This window comes from Scyliorhinus torazame, chromosome 4 (assembly GCF_047496885.1).
Source record: "Scyliorhinus torazame isolate Kashiwa2021f chromosome 4, sScyTor2.1, whole genome shotgun sequence".
Lineage (NCBI taxonomy): Eukaryota > Metazoa > Chordata > Chondrichthyes > Carcharhiniformes > Scyliorhinidae > Scyliorhinus > Scyliorhinus torazame.
In genome coordinates this window covers 32,306,637-32,331,666 of record NC_092710.1, presented here as the reverse complement: position 1 = coordinate 32,331,666, position 25,030 = coordinate 32,306,637, and the positions used below count along the sequence as shown (strand labels likewise).

Below are 25,030 nucleotides of genomic sequence, written 5' to 3'. Positions count from 1 at the left end.
CTGTTGCCCGCCCCCGCCCTGGTTGCCCGCCCCCGCCCTGGTTGCCCGCCCCCGCTCTGGTTGCCCGCCCCCGCTCTGGTTGCCCGCCCCCGCTCTGTTTGCCCGCCCCCGCTCTGTTTGCCCGCCCCCGCTCTGTCTGCCCGCCCCCGCTCTGTCTGCCCGCCCCCGCTCTGTCTGCCCGCCCCCGCTCTGTCTGCCCGCCCCCCGCTCTGTCTGCCCGCCCCCGCTCTGTCTGCCCGCCCCCCGCTCTGTCTGCCCGCCCCCGCTCTGTCTGCCCGCCCCCGCTCTGTCTGCCCGCCCCCGCCGCCCCCGCTCTGTTTGCCCCGCCCCCGCTCTGTTTGCCCGCCCCCGCTCTGTTTGCCCGCCCCCGCTCTGTTTGCCCGCCCCCGCTCTGTTTGCCCGCCCCCGCTCTGTTTGCCCGCCCCCGCTCTGTTTGCCCGCCCCCGCTCTGTTTGCCCGCCCCCGCTCTGTTTGCCGGCCCCCGCTCTGTTTGCCGGCCCCCGCTGTGTTTGCCGGCCCCCGCTCTGTTTGCCGGCCCCCGCTCTGTTTGCCGGCCCCCGCTGTGTTTGCCGGCCCCCGCTCTGTTTGCCCGCCCCCCGCTCTGTTTGCCCCGCCGGCGCTCTCTGCTGCCCCGCCCCGCCGGCGCTCTCTGCCCCGCCCCGCCGGCGCTCTCTGCCCCGCCCCGCCGGCGCTCTCTGCCCCGCCCCGCCGGCGCTCTCTGCCCCGCCCCGCCGGCGCTCTCTGCCCCCGCCCCGCCGGCGCTCTCTGCCCCGCCCCGCCGGCGCTCTCTGCCCCGCCCCCGCCCGGCGCTCGCCGCTCTGCCCCGCCCCGCCGGCGCGCTCTGCCCCGCCCCGCCGGCGCGCTCTGCCCCGCCCCGCCGGCGCGCTCTGCCCCGCCCCGCCGGCGCGCTCTGCCCCGCCCCGCCGGCGCGCTCTGCCCCGCCCCGCCGGCGCGCTCTGCCCCGCCCCGCCGGCGCGCTCTGCCCCGCCCCGCCGGCGCGCTCTGCCCCGCCCCGCCGGCGCGCTCTGCCCCGCCCCGCCGGCGCGCTCTGGCCCCCGCCCCGCCGGCGCGCTCTGCCCCGCCCCCGCCGGCGCGCTCTGCCCCCGCCCCGCCGGCGCGCTCTGCCCCGCCCCGCCGGCGCGCTCTGCCCCGCCCCGCCGGCGCGCTCTGCCCCGCCCCGCCGGCGCGCTCTGCCCCCGCCCCGCCGGCTGCGCTCTGCCCCGCCCCGCCGGCGCGCTCTGCCCCGCCCCGCCGGCGCGCTCTGCCCCGCCCCGCCGGCGCGCTCTGCCCCGCCCCGCCGGCGCGCTCTGCCCCGCCCCGCCGGCGCGCTCTGCCCCGCCCCGCCGGCGCGCTCTGCCCCGCCCCGCCGGCGCGCTCTGCCCCGCCCCGCCGGCGCGCTCTGCCCCGCCCCGCCGGCCGCGCCCTGCCCCGCCCCCGCCGGCGCGCTCTGCCCCGCCCCGCCGGCGCGCCCCGCCCCGCCCCGCCGGCGCGCCCCCGCCCCAGCCCGCCGGCGCGCCCCGCCCCAGCCCGCCGGCGCGCCCCGCCCCAGCCCGCCGGCGCGCCCCCGCCCCAGCCCGCCGCGCGCCCCGCCCCAGCCCGCCCGGCGCGCCCCGCCCCAGCCCGCCGGCGCGCCCCGCCCCAGCCCGCCGGCGCGCCCCCGCCCCAGCCCGCCGGCGCGCCCCGCCCCAGCCCGCCGGCGCGCCCCGCCCCAGCCCGCCGGCGCGCCCCGCCCCAGCCCGCCGGCGCGCCCCGCCCCAGCCCGCCGGCGCGCCCCGCCCCCAGCCCGCCGGCGCGCCCCGCCCCAGCCCGCCGGCGCGCCCCGCCCCAGCCCCGCCGGCGCGCCCCGCCCCAGCCCGCCGGCGCGCCCCGCCCCAGCCCGCCGGCGCGCCCCGCCCCAGCCCGCCGGCGCGCCCCGCCCCAGCCCGCCGGCGCGCCCCGCCCCAGCCCGCCGGCGCGCCCCGCCCCAGCCCGCCGGCGCGCCCCGCCCCAGCCCGCCGGCGCGCCCCGCCCCAGCCCGCCGGCGCGCCCCGCCCCAGCCCGCCGGCGCGCCCCGCCCCAGCCCGCCGGCGCGCCCCGCCCCAGCCCGCCGGCGCGCCCCGCCCCAGCCCGCCGGCGCGCCCCGCCCCAGCCCGCCGGCGCGCCCCGCCCCAGCCCGCCGGCTCTGCTTACCTTCCCCTCCCGCACTGACCGCACCCGCCCAGAGGGGAGTGCACGGATACCGCCTCTCTCCGCTCAACCTGCCTCATTCCATTACTCCTCGCTGCCTCTATCGCACTCCATCCTCTCTGGCTCCTTGCCTCTGTACCCTCTCGCCTCATTGGATGCAAAATGCGATTGTCTGCTGGTTGCCGTTTGCCTGGCATGGATCTTCTCCCCTTTGCTTTGCCAGGAGCTCTTATTTGCTATTTGTTCTAATCTTCAGAGAACGTGGGAAACCGAGACGGAAACCACGGAAAGAAAAAGAGAAACTCGAGACAGTGGAGCATGTGGAGCCTCCTAAAAGGTAAAGGCAGCAATAATTTCTCTCTTTGACTGCAGAGCACGCCATTCCATGGCCCTTTTGTGTGATTAGCCCACCCGATTCCACTCGCCCTTCAACCTTCCATCCAACTTCATTCCATCATCAACTGAACGTCGGGTCATCGGGGGCGGTTTTCAAATTGACACTGTTTTGAAAGAGTGGATAAACCTTTGAAAGAAATGTGCCGATTCTGAAAACGTGTTGGATACATGGCTTTGAAAATACCATTAAATAGAAAAAAGCAAGGAATGGTGAGGGTTGTATAAAACAGTGGGTCCCATTTGTAAGGTTCTCAAGGCCGATGTTTCCTCTAATTTTGTATCTGCTGTGCATGGCATCTTTCTTGCACGGCACCGTGCCTTTCTCCTCACTGTACAACTGCATGCGCACGTATCTTGATGGACATTGTTCAAGGGTCTGAGAGAGGGCCAGAGCTAACTTTGTCAAGAGGACAGTACGGACAAAGGGCTTCAGTTCGGCAAAGAGACTAGAGAAATTGCTTAAGCACCAGAACCCGGAGGTGTAAAATAGTCCTGATTACTGATTCTCCAGCCAATTGAAGTCGGTTTTCCTCATTTATTCTGTGAAAACATCCCAATTTTGGACAGGTCATTAAATTGCCTGAACTACCTCTGCTGTAAGGTGAGCAGCCGCAGGTTCTCCACAGACCAGAGTTGCTCCTTTCATGTGATTGTTCTTGTTAATCTTCTCTGCACCCTCTGAAAGTCGTTGAAGTCCTCCTGAAGTATGTTTTCCCAATTTGTACTCTGCCTGGGGCATGACTGCTGAACCAGACAGTGAAGCTTTTTGCCTGCTAAACTCCGACGAGACGCAAATCGACGCATCCTGCCAACTTCGAGTGCAAGCCTATCATCAGCACTCCGTCACCTTCCTCCCTCGCCTTTCCCTATTCAAAGGTTCCTTGTATGTGTACCTCCTGTGTATGAGCTGCAAAAAGTATTCTACCATGTCTTCTTGGTGAGCCCAAAACCAGTTGTATTATTACTTGGACCTTCGGGTTAATTGTTGTTTCTTGTCCAAGTGCATATCATATCATTGAGTGTTAGAGTTTTACAGCACAAACAGCCCATCGTGTCTGTGCTGCCCATCAAAGAGCGGGAGCTACAAATGGGAGCAGCGATTTAAAAAGCGCAGGAGTTGTGAGTCAGAGTGGGCATTTAAAAAGAGCGGGAGCTGAGAGTCGGAGCAGACATTTAAACAGAGTGGGAGCAGAGAGGCAGAGTGGAGATTTAAACAGAGTGGGAGTTGAGAGCCGGAGCAGAGATTTAAACAGAGTGGGAGCGGAGAGTCGGAGCAGAGATTTAAAAAGAGCGGGAGCTGAGAGTCAGAGCGGAGATTTAAACCGAGTGGGAGCTGAGAGTCCGAGCAGAGATTTAAACAGAGCGAGAGCTGAGAGCCGGAGCAGAGATTTTAAAAAGAGCAGGAGCTGAGAGTCCGAGCAGAGATTTAAACAGAGTGGGAGCTGAGAGTCAGAGTGGAGATTTAAAAAGAGCGGGAGCTGAGAGTCCGAGTAGAGATTTAAACAGAGTGGGAGCTGAGAGTCAGAGCGGAGATGTAAAAAGAGCGGGAGCTATGAATCAGAGCAGGCATTTAAAAAGAGCGTGAGCTGAGAGGCGGAGTGGAGATTTAAACAGAGTGGGAGTGAGAGTCAGAGCGGAGATTTAAACAGAGCGGGAGCTGAGAGCCGGAGCAGAGATTTAAAAAGAGCGGGAGCTGAGAGTCCGAGCAGAGATTTAAACAGTGGGAGAAAGAGTCAGAGCGGAGATTTAAACAGTGGGAGCTGAGATTCAGAGCGGAGATTTAAACAGAGTGGGAGTTGCGAGTCAGAGCAAGATTTAAGAAGAGCGGCAGTTGAGAGTCAGAGCAAGATTTAAAAAGAGCGGGAGCTGAGAGTCGGATCAAGATTTAAAAAGAGCGGCAGTTGAGAGTCAGAGCAAGATTTAAAAAGAGCGGGAGCTGAGAGTCAGAGCGGAGATTTAAAAAGAGCAGGAGCTGAGAGTCAGAGCGGAGATTTAAACCGAGCGGGAGCTGCCAGTCAGAGCGGCGATTTAAAAAGAGTGGGAGCTGACAGTCGGAGCAGGGATTTAAACAGAGCGGGAGCTGAGCGTCAGAGCGGAGATTTAAAAAGAGCGGGAGCTTGTCGTGTTGGGTGTTCCGATGCACAAATGATTCAACACGGCTGTAGATGGTACGACTCTGTTTTATTGTCTTAAACAATACCAACTAATAACTTCTGGCTGAGGTTCGTGCTTCACCAGCTAACCTGTGGACCCTGCCCTATCACTATCTTGGTGAGGCACTCAGCACATGGTCTCTGTCTAAGTGGCACGCTGTGAGCACTGTTCTCTGAGCTATCTCCTGATAGAGTGAGCGGGAACTGTGGTGTTCCCTGTTCTATAGTGCGTGTGCTCTCACTGGTGATTGGCTGCGATGTTGTGTGTGTGTGTTGCTTGGTCCAGCTACCTGTCCATCAGTGCGTGTGTGTGATTGCACCATGATATGCTGATGTGGATATCATGACAGAACTGAGTCAGAGCGGAGATGTAAAAAGAGCGGGAGCTGAGAGTCAGCGGAGATTTCAAAAGAGCGGAAGCTGAGAGTCAGAGCAGAGATTTAAAAAGAGCGGGAGCGGTGAGTCAGAGCGGAGATTTAAAAAGAGCGGCAGTTGAGAGTCGGAGCGGAGATTTAAGATGAGTGGGAGCTGAGAGTCAGAGCGGAGATTTAAAAAGAGCGGGAGCTGTGAGTCAGAGCGGAGATTTAAAAAGAGCGGCAGTTGAGAGTCTGAGCGGAGATTTAAGATGAGTGGGAGCTGTGAGTCAGAGCGGAGATTTAAAAAGAGCGGGAGCTGTGAGTCAGAGCGGAGATTTAAAAAGAGCGGGAGCTGCAAGTCTGAGCGGAGATTTAAAAAGAGTGGGAGCTGAGAGTCAGAGCGGAGATTTAAAAAGACCGGGAGCTGTGAGTCAGAGCGGAGATTTAAAAAGACCGGGAGCTGTGAGTCAGAGCGGAGATTTAAAAAGAGCGGCAGCTGTGAGTCAGAGCGGAGATTTTAAAAAGCGGGAGCTGTGAGTCAGAGCGGAGATTTAAAAAGCGGGAGCTGTGAGTCAGAGCGGAGATTTAGGAAGAGTGGGAGCTGAGAATCAGAGCGGAGATTTAAAAAGAGCGGGAGCTGTGATTCAGAGCGGAGATTTAAAAAGAGCGGGAGCTGTGATTCAGAGCAGAGATTTAAAAAGAGCGGGAGCTGCGAGTCTGAGCGGAGATTTAAAAAGTGCGGCAGCTGAGAGTCTGAGCGGAGATTTAAATAGAGCGGCAGCTGAGAGTCGGAGCGGAGATTTAAAAAGAGCGGGAGCTGAGAGTCGGAGCAGAGATTTAAGATGAATTGGAGCTGTGAGTCAGAGCTAAGATTTAAAAAGAGCGGGAGCTGAGAGTCAGAGCGGAGATTTAAGATGAATGGGAGCTGTGAGTCAGAGCTAAGATTTAAAAAGAGCAGGAGCTGCGAGTCAGAGCAGGAGCTGAGAGGGACACCTCTGAGTCGCGGCTGAGTTTGAAAAATGAAAAACAATCCAGGAGTGACGTTATACGAAAACGGTAAGTTCATTGGTAAGTTCTCTCTTCTTTCAGGAGAGATGCGAAAAGGGTCCAGAGGAGCAATTTTTTCACACACAGGGTGGTGAGTGTCTGGAACAATCTGCCACAGGCAGTAGTAGAGGTGGGTACAATTTTGTCTTTTAAAAAACATTTAGACAGTTATGTGGGAAGTCTGGGTATTGAGGGTTATGGCCCAAATGCAGGCAATTGGGACTCGCTTAGTGGTAAAATCTGTGTGACGTGGACATGTTGGGCAAAGGGCCTGTTTCCCTGCTGTGAACCTCTGTGACTCCATCTAAATATGTAAGGATATGTGCCCTACCGAAAGGACTGGCTGAGGGGGCGGGCTTGCATTGTTGTTAAGCTATGAACTTAAATCGATTGCAAGATGCGACATAGGGTCGGAAAACGTTGAATCTGTGGATAGAGTTGAGGAATCGCAAAGGCAAAAAGACCCTGATGGGACTAATCTCCAGGCCCCTAGCAGGAGTCAGGATGTGAGGAAGAAAATAAATTAGGAGATGGAAACATCAACATAGAATCATAGAAAATAGAAGCAGGAGGAGGCCATTCGTTGCTTTGAGCCTACTCACTCATACATTATGATCATGGCTGATTATCGAGTTCAATATCCTGACCCTGCCTCTTTCTCTTCTCCCCCCCCCCCCCCCCCCCATATCCCTTTAGCCCAAAGAGCTATACCTAATTCCTTCTTGAAATTACACAAAAGGCATACAAATAAAGCAATATTACAATCATCATTGGGGACTTCAATATCCACGGAGACTGGACTGGGAAAATCAAGTTGGTCAAGGATCCCAAGAAAAGGAATTTGTGGAATGTCTGCTTGATGTTTTTTTTTTGAGCAGCTTGTGGTAGAGCCCACTAGGGAACAAGCAATTCTGGATTTGGTGATGTGTAATGAGGCAGTCTTCGTTAGGGAACTCAAGGTGAAGGAACCCTTCGGGAGCAGTGACCACAATATGGTAGAATTTGCCCTGCACTCTGAGAGGCAGACACTGAAATCAGATTAGCGGTCTTACAATTAAATAAGGGTAACTACAAAGACATGAGGGAGGAGCTGGCCGGAGTTGATTGGAAAAGGAGCCTAGCAGGGAAGACAGTTGAACAGCAAAAACAGGAGATTTTGGGGCTTATTCGGGAGACACAACATAAATTCATCCCAAGGAGGAGAAAACATGCAAAGGAGAGGACAAGGCAACCAAAGGCTGACGAGGGAAGTCTAGAACACAGAACAGGCCCTTCGGCCCTCTATGTTGTGCCTAGCTTTGTCCGAAACCAAGTTCAAGCTATCCCACTCCCTGTCATTCTGGTGTGCTCCATGTGCCTATCCAATAACCGCTTGAAAGTTCCTAAAGTGTCCGACTCCACTATCACAGCAGGCAGTCCATTCCACATCCTACCCACTCTCTGAGTAAAGAACCTACCTCGGACATCCCTCCTATATCTCCCATCCCGAACCTTATAGTTATACCAGCTACATCCACCTGAGGAAATAGTCTCTGTACGTCCACTCTATCTAACCCCCTCATCATCTTATAAACCTCTATTAAGTTGCCTCTCATCCTCCTTCGTTCCAACGAGAAAAGCCCTCAACCTTTCCTCATAAGACCTACCCTCCAATCCAGGCAGCGTCCTGGTAAATCTCCTTTGCACCCTTTCCAGTGCTTTCACATCCTTCCTTTAATGAGGTGACCAGAACTGCACACAATACCCCAAATGTGGTCTCACCAGAGTCCTGTACAGTTGCAGCATAACCCCGCGGCTCTTAAACTCAAGCCCCTGTTAATAAACGCTGACACACTATAAGCCTTCTTCACGGCTCTATCCACTTGAGTGGCAACCTTCAGAGATCTGTGGACATGAACCCCAAAATCTCTGTTCCTCCACGTTCCTCAGAACCCTGCCGTTAATCCGCATTCAAATTTGTCCTACCAAAATGAATCACCTCGCACTTATCAGGGTTAAACTCCATCTGCCTTTTTTCGGCTCAGCTCTGCATCCTATCAATGTCTCTGTGCAGCCTACAACAGCCCTCCACCTCATCCACTACTCCACCAATCTCGGTGTCATCAGCAAATTTATTGACCCACCCTTCAGCCCCCTCCTCCAAGTCATTTATAAAAATCACAAATAGCAGAGGACCCCATACTGATCCCTGTGGTACACCGTTGGTAACTGGTCTCCAGTCTGAAAAATTTCTATCCACCACCTCCCTCTGTCTTCTATGTGATAGCCAGTTACTTATCCAATTGGACAAATTTCCCTCTATCCCACACCTCCTTACTTTCTTCATGAGCCGACCATGGGGAACCTTCTCAAACGCCTTACTAAAATCCATGTATACGACATCAACTGCTCTACCTTCATCTACACACTTAGTTACCTCCTCAAAGAATTCGATCAAATTTGTGAGGCAAGACTTGCCCTTCACGAATCCGTGTTGGCTATCCCGGATTAAGCTGCATCTTTCCAAATGGTCATTAATCCTATCCCTCAGGACCCTTTCCATTAACTTTCTGACCACCGACTAAGTAAGACTAACCGGTCTAGAATTACCAGGGTCATTCCTATCCCCTTTCTTGAACAGAGGAACAACATTCGCCACTCTCCAGTCCTCTGGCACTATGCCCGTGGACAGTGAGGACCCAAAGATCAAAGCCAAAGGCTCTGCAATCTCATCCCTTGCCTCCCAAAGAATCCTAGTATATATCTAGGACGGCATAAAAGCAAAGGAAAAGCATACACTGGTGAGGATTAGTGAGAAGCCTTTAAAGCAAGCAGAGGACAACTAAAAAGCAATAAGGGGGAGAAGAAAAATGTGAGTGCAAGCTAGGTAGTAATATAAAAGAAGCATACAGGAGTTTTTTTCAAAGTATAAAAGAGAGAAGCACAAATGGACACTGGCCCATTGGAAAATGGGGCTGGAGAACTAGTAACGGGGAACAAAGACCTGGCAGATGAATGAATAGGTACTTTGCATCAATCTTCACAGTGGAGGACACCAGTGGCATAGCAGTGCCTCAAGAGTCGGGAGGCGTAGGCGAGTGAAGTGGCCATCACGAAGAAGAAGATGTTGGGAAAACTGAAAGGCCTGAAGGTGGATAAATAACCCAGACCGGATTTACTACACTCCTGAGTTCTGAAGGAGATCGCTGAGGAGATGGCGGAGGCATTGGTGGTGACTTTTCAGGAATGACTGGAGGCAGGAAGAGTCCCCAGAGGATTGAAAAATGGCTAATGTAACCCCCCTCCCCCGTTGAAGAAGGGAGGGAGGCAGAAGACAGTAAATTATAGGCTGGTTAGCCTGACTTCAGTTGTTAAGATTTTAGAGTTTTATGAAGTGTCACAACACTCTAAACGAGCGCGTGGTAAGTTTCAGCTCCCTTCGGCGTCCTTAACCACGTTATCTACCTATTCTGCTGCCTTCAGAGACCTAAGGACATGCACACCAATGGCCGTCTAGTCCTCTGCACTTCCGAGCATCCTACCATTCATTGTACATTCCCTTGCCTTGTTAGTCCTCCCTAAATTAACCCTGGAAATTACTCAGATGCCTCTTGACTACATTTTGCTGTTTGGACTCTTTAGCCCCAAACCTTTTCTCTTGTCCCCGCACTTCAAGTCTTATAACTGTGGCTTCATAAACTCTTGTAACATAGCAGGGATGAGGGACTGCAATTGTGGAGAGACAGGCGAAAATGGGATTGTAATCCTTGGAGCAGAGAAGGTCCAGAGGTGGTGTTTGACATCATGAAGGGTTTTGAGAGACTAAACAACGCTAAGTAGTTTGCTCTCTCGCAAGTAGATCTGAAACTAGAGGTATTAGGTTCAACGCAAAAGAAATGGAGATAAAGTGCTGAGAAATGTTTCTAGACAGAAGCTTGTTGGTTTTAGAATGCACTAATTGAGAGTCACACTAAGTGGGAATCGGACTCAATAGGAACATTGGACATGGACTTGGAGCGGACTGATTTGCAAGCCAATGGGCAAAAACAAGCATATGCGAAGAAATTGGTTCTCAGCTCCACTGGCACAACAGGCAAAATGACCTGTGCTGTAAATTTCTGAGAGTCCTTCGTCATGGGTAGTTTGCAGCGATACAATATAAACTGCATATTTATGTGGCTGACACTGCAACTCTTCAATCTTTGACAGGAGGCCACGAAGATCCAAAGAAGACAGAGGGCCTCGCCCACCCAAAAAGCGGTAAGTCTAGCCCCAGCGAGTGGGACAGTGACTGATGCACAAGCAGGTGACAGAGGCTTCACCATTGGGGAATTATGCTTCCAGCATAGGGCAATGCAGTTGTTTGCACTGCTGCTTCACAGCACCAGGGACCCAGATTCGATTCCTGCCTCCGGCAACTGTGTGGAGTTTGCATGCTTTCCCTCCCCGCATTTGCGTGGGTTTCTTCCAGGTGCCCGGTTTCCTCCCACAATACAAAGACGTGCAGGTTAGGTGGATTGGCCATGGTAAATTTCCCCTTAAAGTGGCCAAAGGTTAACGGGAGTTACGCAGATAGGGTGGGGTGCTCTTTTGGAGGGTCGGTTGCAGATTGAATGAATTGAGCGGCTGCCTCCTGCACAGTAGGCATTGTATGACAAGACAGGCTGAGGTTTACCACAGACGTGACCATTTCAGTTGAGAGGGCTGTGGGAGGTGGAGTGAAGGGGGAAGAGTGGCTGTGGAAGTAAAAGTCCAGGTTTGTGAATATAAGAAATAGGAGCAAAAGTGGGCCATTTGTTCCTCAAACCTGCTCTACCATTTAATAAGCTTGTGGCTGATTTGTTGGTGTTTCAAATTCTACGTTCCCATCTCCCCCTGATGACTCCTTTGCCTAACAAGAATCTATCCACATCTGCCTCAAAAATATTCAATGACACCGCCTCCTGGGGCAGAGAGTTCCAAACTCTCACAACTGTCCGAGAAGAAGAAAAGTTATTCTAACTGCTCCTTCCTCTGCCTCAGGAAGAAGCCTCCTATCCAGTACGTGCGCTGTGAGATGGAAGGCTGTGGGACTATCCTCGCTAATCCAAGGTATCTGCAGGTCAGTGCAAACTTGATCCGTTTGGCACACTTCCATTCCTTTTTTTTAACCATTTTTATCAAACGTCTTGAACTGCAGCTGCTTGAACGTCAGTGTCATTCTGACCTCTGGTAGGGTCAAACCGCACGTTGTTCCACAGATTTACAACTGAGTTAAGCTGTACTGTGCTACTTAGACCGAATGTCGGGTTAAGCTCATCAGTGTCACGCTGATTTAGATGAGGGTTGAACTGTGTCCAGAATGAGGTTAATTGGTGCGCTCTGACTCTGATGCAGAATTGTATCATATAATGATCGATAACCGGGTTAAAGTGCGCACTGCCACACATGTAGAAAAGGGGGTTAGCAATGGGTTAGCAGTGAAAACAGGAAGTGCCCAGTATCTCCGCAGCATCTGTGGAGAGAGAAACTATTTCAGCTCAAGGACCTGCCTTCAGAGCTCCTTTAAACTTGAACCAGAATTCAGGCCCTTAACGTGAAATGTGAACCCTGGTCTTCATTGGCAGAAGCTCCCAGACCTGCTGGGTATTTCCTACGTTTTCTGTATTAACTGCAGATTTCCCGCATCGCTGTGTTTTGCTTTTGTTAAATGTTGCAGTGCTGTTCTGTTCCAGAAGAGGGTAAAGTTGAGGCGTCACTTTGACGGTGTTAAATTGGATTCTGTTAGTCTGCACTGGAATAGGATTAGATCGTAAAGTGTCACTCGCATCTACAATGAGGTTCAACTGTGCAGTACAGTAAGAAGTCTGACAACACCAGGTTAAAGTCCAACAGGTTTGTTTCGATGTCACTAGTTTTCGGAGCGCTGCTCCTTCCTCAGGTGAATGAAGAGGTATGTTCCAGAAACATATATATAGACAGATTCAAAGATGCCAGACAATGCTTGGAATGCGAGCATTAGCAGGTGATTAAATCTTTACAGATCCAGAGATGGGGTAACCCCAGGTTAAAGAGGTGTGAATTGTGTCAAGCCAGGACAGTTGGTAGGATTTCGCAGGCCAGATGGTGGGGGATGAATGTAATGCGACATGAATCCCAGGCCCCGGTTGAGGCCGCACTCATGTGTGCGGAACTTGGCTGTAAGCTTCTGCTCGGCGATTCTGCGTTGTCGTGCGTCCTGAAGGCCGCCTTGGAGAACGCTTACCCGGAGATCAGAGGCTGAATGCCCTTGACTGCTGAAGTGTTCCCCGACTGGAAGGGAACATTCCTGCCTGGTGATTGTCGCGCGATGTCTGTTCATTCATTGTCGCAGCATCTGCATGGTCTCGCCAATGTACCATGCTTCGGGACATCCTTTCCTGCAGCGTATGAGGTAGACAATGTTGGCGGAGTCGCACGAGTATGTACCGCGTACCTGGTGGGTGGTGTTCTCACTGTAATGGTGGTATCCATGTCGATGATCTGGCACGTCTTGCAGAGATTGCCATGGCAGGGTTGTGTGGTGTGGTGGTCACTGTTCTGAAGACTGGGTAGTTTGCTGCAAACAATGGTTTGTTTGAGGTTGCGCGGTTGTTTGAAGGCAAGTAGTGGCAAGTAGTTATACACCAGATACATCGATGATATTTTTTTCTTTGGACCCACGGCGAAGAATCGCTGAAACGACTACACGATGACATTAATAAGTTCCATCCAACCATCAGACTCACCATGGACTACTCTCCAAAATCAGTTGCATTCTTGGACACACTCGTCTCCATCAAGGACGGTCACCTCAGCACTTCACTTTATCGCAAGCCCATGGATAACCTCACGATGCTCCACTTCTCCAGCTTCCACCCTAAACACATTAAAGAAGCCATCTCCTATGGACAAGCTCTCCGTATACACAGGATCTGCTCAGACGAGGAGGAGTGTAACAGACATCTACAGACGTTGAAAGATGCCCTCGTACGAACGGGATATGGCACTCGACTCATCGATAGACAGTTCCAACACGCCACAGCGAAAAACCACACCGACCTCCTCAGAAGACAAACATGGGACACAACCGACAGAATACCCTTCGTCGTCCAGTACTTCCCCGGAGCGGAGAAACTACGACGACATCTTCACAGCCTTCAACACGTCATTGATGAAGATGAACATTTTACCAAGGTCATCCCCACACCCCCACTACTTGCCTTCAAACAACCGCGCAACCTCAAACAAACCATTGTTTGCAGTAAACTACCCAGCCTTCAGAACAGTGACCACAGCACCACACCACCCTGCCATGGCAATCTCTGCAAGACGTGCCAGATCATCGACATGGATACCACTATTACACGTGAGAACACCACCCACCAGGTACGCGGTACATACTCGTGCGACTCGGCCAACGTTGTCTACCTCATACGCTGCAGGAAAGGATGTCCCGAAGCGTGGTACATTGGCGAGACTATGCAGACGCTACGACAACGAATGAACGGACATCGCGCGACAATCACCAGGCAGGAATGTTCCCTTCCAGTCGGGGAACACTTCAGCAGTCAAGGGCATTCAGCCTCTGATCTCCGATTAAGCTTTCTCCAAGGCGGCCTTCAGGATGCGCGACAACGCAGAATCGCCGAGCAGAAGCTTATAGCCAAGTTCCGCACACATGAGTGCGGCCTCAACAGGGACCTGGGATTCATGTTGCATTACATTCATCCCCCACCATCTGGCCTGCGAAATTCTACCAACTGTCCTGGCTTGACACAATTCACACCTCTTTAACCTGGGGTTACCCCATCTCTGGATCTGTAAAGATTTAATCACCTGCTAATGCTCTCATTCCAAGCATTGTCTGGCATCTTGGAATCTGTCTATATATATATATATATGTTTCTGGGACATACCTCTTCATTCGCCTGAGGAAGGAGCAGCGCTCCGAAAGCTAGTGACATCGAAACAAACCTGTTGGACTTTAACCTGGTTTTGTAAGACTTCTTACTGTGCTCGCCCCAGTCCAACGCCGGCATCTCCACATCACAACTGTGCAGTGTGACATGGCTGGAGATTATGGTTAAACAATGCATTGTCGCTCTGCTCCAGAATAGAGTTAAGCTGCAGTATCAATCTTACCTTCAACAGTGTTGCGTACTGTCACTCTAAACTCAAATAGCTTGAAATTGCAACGTCACAATGAACTGGAATGCGGTTCAAATTTACACTGTTACTCTTATCTAGATTTGAGTTACATTGGCATCTCATTGTCTGATCCAGAAGAGGTTTAGGTCTTAGAGTGCCACTCTGAATAGATTGGGTGTAAACAGAGCTGTGTCACTCTGAATAGATTCTGTTTAAACAGAGCAGTGTCACTCGGAATATATTCAGTTTACACAGAGCAGTGTCACTCTGAATAGATTCAGTTTACACAGAGCAGTGTCACTCTGAATAGATTCTGTTTAAACAGAGCAGTGTCACTCTGAATAGATTGGGTTTAAACAGGGCAATGTCACTCGGAATAGATTCAGTTTACACAGAGCAGTGTCTCTCTGAATAGATTCAGTTTACACAGAGCAGTGTCACTCTGAATAGATTAGGTTTAAGCAGATCAGTGTCACTCTGAATAGATTGGGTTTAAACAGGGCAATGTCACTCGGAATAGATTCAGTTTACACAGAGCAGTGTCTCTCTGAATAGATTGGGTTTAAACAGAGCAGTGTCACTCGGAATAGATTAGGTTTAAGCAGATCAGTGCCACTCTGAATAGATTAGGTTTAACCAGAGCAGTGTCACTCTGAATTGATTCAGTTTAAACAGAGCAGTGTCACTGTATAGATTCAGTTCAACAGAGTAGTGTCACTCTGAAGACATTCGGTTTAAACAGAGCAGTGTCACTCTGAATTGATTCTGTTTAAACAGAGAAGTGTCACTCTGAATAGATTCTGTTTAAACAGAGCAGTGTCTCTCTGAATAGATTAGGTTTAAACAGAGCAGTGTCACTGAATACATTGGGTTTAAACAGAGCAGTGTCACTCTGAATAGATTGGGTTTAAACAGAGCAGTGTCACTCTGAATTGATTCTGTTTAAACAGAGAAGTGTCACTCTGAATATATTCTGTTTAAACAGAGCACTGTCTCTCTGAATAGATTAGGTTTAAACAGCAATCTCACTCTGAATAGATTCAGTTTAAACAGAGCAGTGTCAATCTGAATAGACTCTGTTTAAACAGAGCAGTGAGACTCGGAATACATTCAGTTAAACAGACCAGTGTCTCTGAATAGATTAGGTTTAAACAGAGCAGTGTCACTCGGAATAGATTAGGTTTAAGCCGAGCAGGTGTCACTCGCAATAGATTAGGTTTAAACAGAGCAGTGTCACTGAATAGATTAGGTTTAAACAGAGCAGTGTCACTCTGAATTGATTCAGTTTAAACAGAGCAGTGTCACTCTGAATATATTCTGTTTAAACAGAGCAGTGTCACTCTGAATAGATTCTGTTTAAACAGAGCAGTGTCACTCTGAATAGATTCTGTTTAAACAGAGCACTGTTTCTCTGAATAGATTCAGTTTAAACAGAGCAGTGTTTCTCTGAATTGATTCAGTTTAAAGAGAGCAGTGTACTCTGAATAGATTTAGTACAAACAGAGCAGTGTCATTCGGAATAGATTAGGTTTAAGAAGAGCAGTGTCACTCACAATAGATTAGGTTTAAACAGTGCAGTGTCACTCGGAATAGATTTAATTTGCACAGAGCAGTGTCACTCTGAATAGATTAGGTTTACACAGAGCAGTGTCACTCTGAATGGATTTGGTTTAAACAGAGCAGTGTCACTCCGAATAGATTCTGTTTAAGCAGAGCAGTGTCACTCGGAATAGATTCAGTTAAACAGACCAGTGTCACTGAATAGATTAGGTTTAAACAGAGCAGTGTCACTCGGAATAGATTAGGTTTAAGCAGAGCAGGTGTCACTTGCAATAGATTAGGATTAAACAGAGCAGTGTCACTGAATAGATTAGGTTTAAACAGAGCAGTGTCAATCTGAATTGATTCAGTTTAAACAGAGCAGTGTCACTCTGAATAGATTCAGTCTAAACAGAGCAGTGTCACTCTGAATAGATTAGGTTTAAACAGAGCAGTGTCACTCGGAATAGATTAGGTTTAAGCAGAGCAGGTGTCACTCGCAATAGATTAGGTTTAAACAGAGCAGTGTCACTGAATAGATTAGGTTTAAACAGAGCAGTGTCACTCTGAATTGATTCAGTTTAAACAGAGCAGTGTCACTCTGTATAGATTCAGTTCAACAGAGTAGTGTCACTCTGAAGACATTCGGTTTAAACAGAGCAGTGTCACTCTGAATTGATTCTGTTTAAACAGAGAAGTGTCACTCTGTATAGATTCTGTTTAAACAGAGCACTGTCTCTCTGAATAGATTAGGTTTAAACAGAGCAGTGTCACTCTGAATAGATTGGGTTAAACCAGAGCAGTGTCACTGAATACATTGGGTTTAAACAGAGCAGTGTCACTCTGAATAGATTGGGTTTAAACAGAGCAGTGTCACTCTGAATTGATTCTGTTTAAACAGAGCACTGTCTCTCTGAATAGATTAGGTTTAAACAGCAATCTCACTCGGAATAGATTCAGTTTAAACAGAGCAGTGTCAATCTGAATAGACTCTGTTTAAACAGAGCAGTGAGACTCGGAATACATTCAGTTAAACAGACCAGTGTCTCTGAATAGATTAGGTTTAAACAGAGCAGTGTCACTCTGAATTGATTCAGTTTAAACAGAGCAGTGTCACTCTGAATAGATTCTGTTTAAACAGAGCACTGTTTCTCTGAATAGATTCAGTTTAAACAGAGCAGTGTTTCTCTGAATTGATTCAGTTTAAAGAGAGCAGTGTACTCTGAATAGATTTAGTACAAACAGAGCAGTGTCATTCGGAATAGATTAGGTTTAAGAAGAGCAGTGTCACTCACAATAGATTAGGTTTAAACAGAGCAGTGTCACTCTGAATAGATTGGGTTTCAACAGAGCAGTGTCTCTCTGAATAGATTCAGTTTAAAGAGAGCAGTGTCACTCGGAATAGGTTTGGTACAAACAGAGCAGTGTCATTCGGAATAGATTAGGTTTAAGAAGAGCAGTGTCACTCACAATAGATTAGGTTTAAACAGTGCAGTGTCACTCGGAATAGATTTAATTTGCACAGAGCAGTGTCACTCTGAATAGATTAGGTTTAAACAGAGCAGTGTCAGTCTGAATGGATTTGGTTTAAACAGAGCAGTGTCACTCCGAATAGATTCTGTTTAAGCAGAGCAGTGTCACTCGGAATAGATTCAGTTAAACAGACCAGTGTCTCTGAATAGATTAGGTTTATACAGAGCAGTGTCACTCTGAATAGATTGGGTTAAACCAGAGCAGTGTCACTGAATACATTGGGTTTAAACAGAGCAGTGTCACTCTGAATAGATTGGGTTTAAACAGAGCAGTGTCACTCTGAATATATTCTGTTTAAACAGAGCACTGTCTCTCTGAATAGATTAGGTTTAAACAGCAATCTCACTCGGAATAGATTCAGTTTAAACAGAGCAGTGTCAATCTGAATAGACTCTGTTTAAACAGAGCAGTGAGACTCGGAATACATTCAGTTAAACAGACCAGTGTCTCTGAATAGATTAGGTTTAAACAGAGCAGTGTCACTCTGAATTGATTCAGTTTAAACAGAGCAGTGTCACTCTGAATATATTCTGTTTAAACAGAGCAGTGTCACTCTGAATAGATTCTGTTTAAACAGAGCACTGTTTCTCTGAATAGATTCAGTTTAAACAGAGCAGTGTTTCTCTGAATTGATTCAGTTTAAAGAGAGCAGTGTACTCTGAATAGATTTAGTACAAACAGAGCAGTGTCATTCGGAATAGATTAGGTTTAAGAAGAGCAGTGTCACTCACAATAGATTAGGTTTAAACAGAGCAGTGTCACTCTGAATAGATTGGGTTTCAACAGAGCAGTGTCTCTCTGAATTGATTCAGTTTAAAGAGAGCAGTGACACTCGGAATAGGTTTGGTACAAACAGAGCAGTGTCATTCGGAATAGATTAGGTTTAAGAAGAGCAGTGTCACTCACAATAGATTAGGTTTAAACAGTGCAGTGTCACTCGGAATAGATTTAATTTGCACAGAGCAGTGTCACTCTGAATAGATTAGGTTTAAACAGAGCAGTGTCACTCTGAATGGATTTGGTTTAAACAGAGCAGTGTCACTCCGAATAGATTCTGTTTAAGCAGAGCAGTGTCACTCGGAATAGATTCAGTTAAACAGACCAGTGTCTCTGAATAGATTAGGTTTAAACAGAGCAGTGTCACTCAGAATAGATTAGGTTTAAGCAGAGCAGGTGTCACTCGCAATAGATTAGGATTAAACAGAGCAGTGTCACTGAATAGATTAGGTTTAAACAGAGCAGTGTCAATCTGAATTGATTCAGTTTAAACAGAGCAGTGTCACTCTGAATAGATTCAGTCTAAACAGAGCAGTGTCACTCTGAATAGATTAGGTTTAAACAGAGCAGTGTCACTCGGAATAGATTAGGTTTAAGCAGAGCAGGTGTCACTCGCAATAGATTAGGTTTAAACAGAGCAGTGTCACTGAATAGATTAGGTTTAAACAGAGCAGTGTCACTCTGAATTGATTCAGTTTAAACAGAGCAGTGTCACTCTGAATAGATTGGGTTTCAACAGAGCAGTGTCACTCTGAATAGATTCTGTTTAAACAGAGCAGTGTCACTCTGAATACATTCTATTTAAACAGAGCAGTGTCACTCTGAATAGATTCTGTTTAAACAGAGCACTGTTCCTCTGAATAGATTCAGTTTAAACAGAGCAGTGTCTCTCTGAATTGATTCAGTTTAAAGAGAGCAGTGTACTCTGAATAGATTTAGTACAAACAGAGCAGTGTCATTCGGAATAGATTAGGTTTAAGAAGAGCAGTGTCACTCACAATAGATTAGGTTTAAACAGAGCAGTGTCACTCTGAATAGATTGGGTTTCAACAGAGCAGTGTCTCTCTGAATTGATTCAGTTTAAAGAGAGCAGTGTCACTCGGAATAGATTTGGTACAAACAGAGCAGTGTCATTCGGAATAGATTAGGTTTAAGAAGAGCAATGTCACTCACAATAGATTGGGTTTCAACAGAGCAGTGTCACTCTGAATAGATTGAGTTTAAACAGCGCAGTGTGACTCTGAATAGAATAGGTTTAAACAGAGCAGTGTCACTCTGAATGGATTTGGTTTAAACAGAGCAGTGTCACTCCGAATAGATTCTGTTTGAGCAGAGTAGTGTCACTCTGAATAGATTCGGTTTAAACAGAGCAGTGTCACTCTGAATAGATTCAGTTTAAACAGAGCAGTGTCACTCTGAAATATTCAGTCTAAACAGAGCAGTGTCACTCTGAACAGATTAGGTTTAAACAGAGCAGTGTCACACTGAATAGATTAGGTTTAAGCAGAGCAGTGTCACTCTGAATAGATTCAGTTTAAACAGAGCAGTGTCACTCGGAATAGATTCAGTTAAACAGACCAGTGTCTCTGAATAGATTAGGTTTAAACAGAGCAGTGTCACTCTGAATAGATTCAGTTTAAACAGAGCAGTGTCACTCTGAAATATTCAGTCTAAACAGAGCAGTGTCACTCTGAACAGATTAGGATTAAACAGAGCAGTGTCACTGAATAGATTAGGTTTAAACAGAGCAGTGTCACTCTGAATTGATTCAGTTGAAACAGAGCAGTGTCACTCTGAATAGATTCAGTCTAAACAGAGCAATGTCACTCTGAATAGATTAGGTTTAAACAGAGCCGTGTCACACTGAATAGATTAGGTTTAAGCAGAGCAGTGTCACTCTGAATAGATTCAGTTTAAACAGAGCAGTGTCACTCGGAATAGATTCAGTTTAAACAGAGCAGTGTCACTCCGAATAGATTAGGTTTAAGCAGAGTAGTGTCACTCTGAATAGATTCGGTATAAACAGCAGTGTCACTCTGAATAGATTCAGTTTAAACAGAGCAGTGTCTCTCTGAATTGATTCAGTTTAAAGAGAGCAGTGTACTCTGAATAGATTTAGTACAAACAGAGCAGTGTCATTCGGAATAGATTAGGTTTAAGAAGAGCAGTGTCACTCACAATAGATTAGGTTTAAACAGAGCAGTGTCACTCTGAATAGATTGGGTTTCAACAGAGCAGTGTCTCTCTGAATTGATTCAGTTTAAAGAGAGCAGTGTCACTCGGAATAGATTTGGTACAAACAGAGCAGTGTCATTCGGAATAGATTAGGTTTAAGAAGAGCAATGTCACTCACAATAGATTGGGTTTCAACAGAGCAGTGTCACTCTGAATAGATTGAGTTTAAACAGCGCAGTGTGACTCTGAATAGAATAGGTTTAAACAGAGCAGTGTCACTCTGAATGGATTTGGTTTAAACAGAGCAGTGTCACTCCGAATAGATTCTGTTTGAGCAGAGTAGTGTCACTCTGAATAGATTCGGTTTAAACAGAGCAGTGTCACTCTGAATAGATTCAGTTTAAACAGAGCAGTGTCACTCTGAAATATTCAGTCTAAACAGAGCAGTGTCACTCTGAACAGATTAGGTTTAAACAGAGCAGTGTCACACTGAATAGATTAGGTTTAAGCAGAGCAGTGTCACTCTGAATAGATTCAGTTTAAACAGAGCAGTGTCACTCGGAATAGATTCAGTTAAACAGACCAGTGTCTCTGAATAGATTAGGTTTAAACAGAGCAGTGTCACTCTGAATAGATTCAGTTTAAACAGAGCAGTGTCACTCTGAAATATTCAGTCTAAACAGAGCAGTGTCACTCTGAACAGATTAGGATTAAACAGAGCAGTGTCACTGAATAGATTAGGTTTAAACAGAGCAGTGTCACTCTGAATTGATTCAGTTGAAACAGAGCAGTGTCACTCTGAATAGATTCAGTCTAAACAGAGCAATGTCACTCTGAATAGATTAGGTTTAAACAGAGCCGTGTCACACTGAATAGATTAGGTTTAAGCAGAGCAGTGTCACTCTGAATAGATTCAGTTTAAACAGAGCAGTGTCACTCGGAATAGATTCAGTTTAAACAGAGCAGTGTCACTCCGAATAGATTAGGTTTAAGCAGAGTAGTGTCACTCTGAATAGATTCGGTATAAACAGCAGTGTCACTCTGAATTGATTCAGTTTAAACAGAGCAGTGTCACTCTGAATTGATTTGGTTTAAACAGAGCAGTGTCAAAGGCCTTTGACAAGGTAAAGGAAACTTTAATTTATGGCATCTTAACCTGTCGAACTACACCAAGTTTGGGGGAAGCTTAGTTGATTAATCAAGTCCTGGCGCAATACGACAAGTTGTAAGATTTGTACTATTTCTGGACCGTGCCAAGTTGTTCGATTCCTTGTATTATTTGACTGTGTATAGTTGAAGGAATTTATATCATCTCTGCTATTCGGTTATCAGTAGCACTTTGCAAATACTGGAACTCAGCAGAAATTTGCAGTATAAACTTCTCAGGTGCCAAAAGGAATTGTTTTCTTTGTAGTCGCTTGATTACAATTTGAAAGTCATTTAAAAGGCAATTCTTGACAATTCGAAGCTTTCAGAGAATTACAGACATTATCTTTCTTTGCTTAGGCAGACGGCTCGAAAGTAACTTTTAAAAGGTCAAAGTCTGGCAATGAAACATGAAGAGAGAGGGAAAGCTAATCTTCAGCTAAACTCAAAGTCAAAAGTGGACTAACATCACTGACACGGACTGGTAGACTGACATAACCCCCAAAGACAATAAAACTAAAATGGAGACTATAAAGGACAAAACTGACTAAACTAACAGAAAGACAACACAAAGACATCTCCTCAATACACACCCCCAAAGACAATACACCACAGACAACACACACTAAAATGGCGGGTGGAAACTTTTCAGTTATACACTTTCATATCTGTCTTAAGTCATCTAATCACACCCCAATAGAATCCGAATTGGTTTGGGTTAGACTCAAACACATTTGATTTGATGGCAAGCCGTCCATCTTCAATGTGCAACATCAGCTTTTCTGACCCAGCTGTTATCTGCATTGTGAACAATGGTGCCTTCATGTTGATGTGTATTCAGCCCTTGTCCTTGACAATTAGCACAAGCAGTGTCAAATTGTTTTGCAACTGTGCTGTTTTAATGTCACACTGTCTTTGAAAATATGCATTTGCCAGAACAACGGACCTCAGTAAAAGTGAATTATGCTGTATAAATGGGTATTTAAAACTGGGGCTCAACATTTATGCTTAAACAGCTATCTTTTACCTATACTAGTTGTATTCGAAATACCTGGCTTCTACACAAGGTCCCTCATGGTAGACTAGTACAAAAGGTGAAGTCACACGGGATCAGGGGTGAGCTGGCAAGGTGGATACAGAATTGGCTAGGTCATAGAAGGCAGAGAGTAGCAATGGAAGGATGCTTTTCTAATTGGAGGGCTGTGACCAGTGGTGTTCCACAGGGATCAGTGAGACCTTGGTTGTTTGTAGTATATATAAATGATTTGGAGGAAAATGTAACTGGTCTGATTAGTAAGTTTGCAGACGACACAAAGGTTGGTGGAATTGCGGATAGATGAGGACTGTCAGAGGATACAGCAGGATTTAGATTGTTTGGAGACTTGTGCGGAGAGATGGCAGATGGAGTTTAATCTGGACAAATGTGAGGTAATGCATTTTGGAAGGTCTAATGCAGGTAAGGAATATACAGTGAATGGTAGAACCCTCGGGTATTTAAAGTCCGCGAGATCTAGGAGTACAGGTCCACAGGTCACTGAAAGAGGCAACACAGGTGGCGAAGGTAGTCAAGAAGGCCTAGGGCATGCTTGCCTTCATTGGCCGGGGCATTGAGTATAAGAATTGGAAAGTCATGTTGCAGCTGTATAGAACCTTAGTTAGGCCACACTTGGAGTATAGTGTTCAATTCTGGTCGCCACACTACCAGAAGGATGTGGAGGCTTTAGAGAGGGTGCAGAAGAGATTTACCAGAATGTTGCCTGGTATGGAGGGCATTAGCTATGAGGAGCGGTTGAATAAACTCGGTTTCTTCTCACTGGAACGAAGGAGGTTGAGGGACGACCTGATAGAGGTCTACAAAATTATGAGGGCATAGACAGAGTGGATAGTCAGAGGCTTTTCCCCGGGGTAGAGGGGTCAATTACTAGGGGGCATAGGTTTAAGGTGAGAGGGGCAAGGTTTAGAGTAGATGTACGAGGCAAGTCTTTTACATAGAGGGTAGTGGGTGCCTGGAACTCGCTACCGGAGGAGATGGTGGAAGCAGGGACGATAGTGACATTTAAGGGGCATCTTGACAAATACATGAATAGGATGGGAATAGAGGGATACGGACCCAGGAAGTATAGAAGATTGTAGTTTAGTCGGGCAGCATGGTCGGCACGGGCTTGGAGGGCTGAAGGGCCTGTTCCTGTGCTGTACTATTTCTTTGTTCTTTGTCACTCTGAATAGATTCAGTTTAAACAGAGCAGTGTCACTCTGAATTGATTCAGTTAACACAGAGCAATGTCACTAAATAGATTCTGTTTAAACAAAGCAGTGTCATTCTGAATTGATTCAGTTTAAAGAGAGCAGTGTCACTCTGAATAGATTTGGTACAAACAGAGCAGTGTCATTCACAATAGATTGGTTTCAACAGAGCAGTGTCACTCGGAATAGATTTAATTTGCACAGAGCAGTGTCACTCTGAATAGATTGGGTTTAAATAGCGCAGTGTCACTCTGAAAAGATTAGGTTTAAACAGAGCGGTGTCACTCTGAATGGAATGGGTTTAAACAGAGCACTGTCATTCTGAATAGTTTCAGTTTAAACAGAGCAGTGTCACGCTGAATAGATTAGGTTTAAACAGAGCAGTGTCACTCCGAATAGATTAGGTTTAAGCAGAGTAGTGTCACTCTGAATAGATTTGGTTTAAACAGAGCAGTGTCACTCTGAATAGATTAGCTTTAAGCAGAGCAGTGTCACTCTGAATGGATTCAGTTTAAACAGAGCAGTGTCACTCTGAATTGATTCTGTTTAAACAGAGCAGTGTCACTCTTAATTGATTAGGTATAAACAGAGGAGTATCACTGAATAGATTTGTTATATACACAGCAGTGTCAGTCTGAATCGATTCAGTTTAAACAGAGCAATGTCAGTGAATAGATTCAGTTGAAACAGAGCAGTGTCACTCTGAATAGGTTCAGTTTAAACAGAGCAGTGACACTCTGAATTGATTCAGTTCACACAGAGCAATGTCACTAAATAGATTCCGTTTAAACAGAGCAGTGTCACTCTGAATAGATTCCGTTCAAACAGAGCAGTGTCACTCTGAATAGGTTTGGTTTAAACAGAGCAGTGTCACTCAATAGATTCAGTTGAAACAGAGCAGTGTCACTCTGAATAGATTTGGTTTAAACAGAGCAGTGTCACTCTGAATAGATTCAGTATAAACAGAGCAGTGTCACTCTGAATAGATTAGGCTTAAACAGAGCAGTGGCACTCAGAATTGATTCAGTTTAAACAGCGCAGTGTCACTCTGAATAGATTTGGTACAAACAGAGCAGTGTCATTAGGAATAGATTAGATTTAAACAGAGCAGTGTCCCTCGGAATAGATTCAGTTTAAACAGAGCAGTGTCACTCTGAAAAGATTCAGTTAAAATAGCGCAGTGTCACTCTGACTAGATTCTGTTTAAACAGAGCAGTGTCACTTGGAACAGATTCAGTTTAAACAGAGCAGTGTCACTTGGAACAGATTCAGTTTAAACAGCGCAGTGTCGCTCTGAATAGATTCAGTTTAAACAGAGCAGTGTCACTCAGAATAGATTCAGTTTAAACAGCGCAGTGTCGCTCTGAATAG

At 47.6% G+C, this 25,030-nt stretch overlaps 1 protein-coding gene across 8 annotated transcripts in view; it reads left to right on the top strand.

Annotated features, from left to right (window-relative positions):
• Window positions 1-25,030, top strand: part of zfp91 (ZFP91 zinc finger protein, atypical E3 ubiquitin ligase) — a 154,759-nt gene that overhangs the window by 79,639 nt on the left and 50,090 nt on the right. For all 8 annotated transcript variants that reach the window (XM_072498147.1, XM_072498146.1, XM_072498145.1 and 5 more), the window contains 3 exons: window positions 2,423-2,503; window positions 10,307-10,357; window positions 11,120-11,198. In XM_072498147.1, the coding sequence (XP_072354248.1) occupies window positions 2,423-2,503; window positions 10,307-10,357; window positions 11,120-11,198 (211 nt within the window). The remainder of the gene's footprint in view (window positions 1-2,422; window positions 2,504-10,306; window positions 10,358-11,119; window positions 11,199-25,030) is intronic.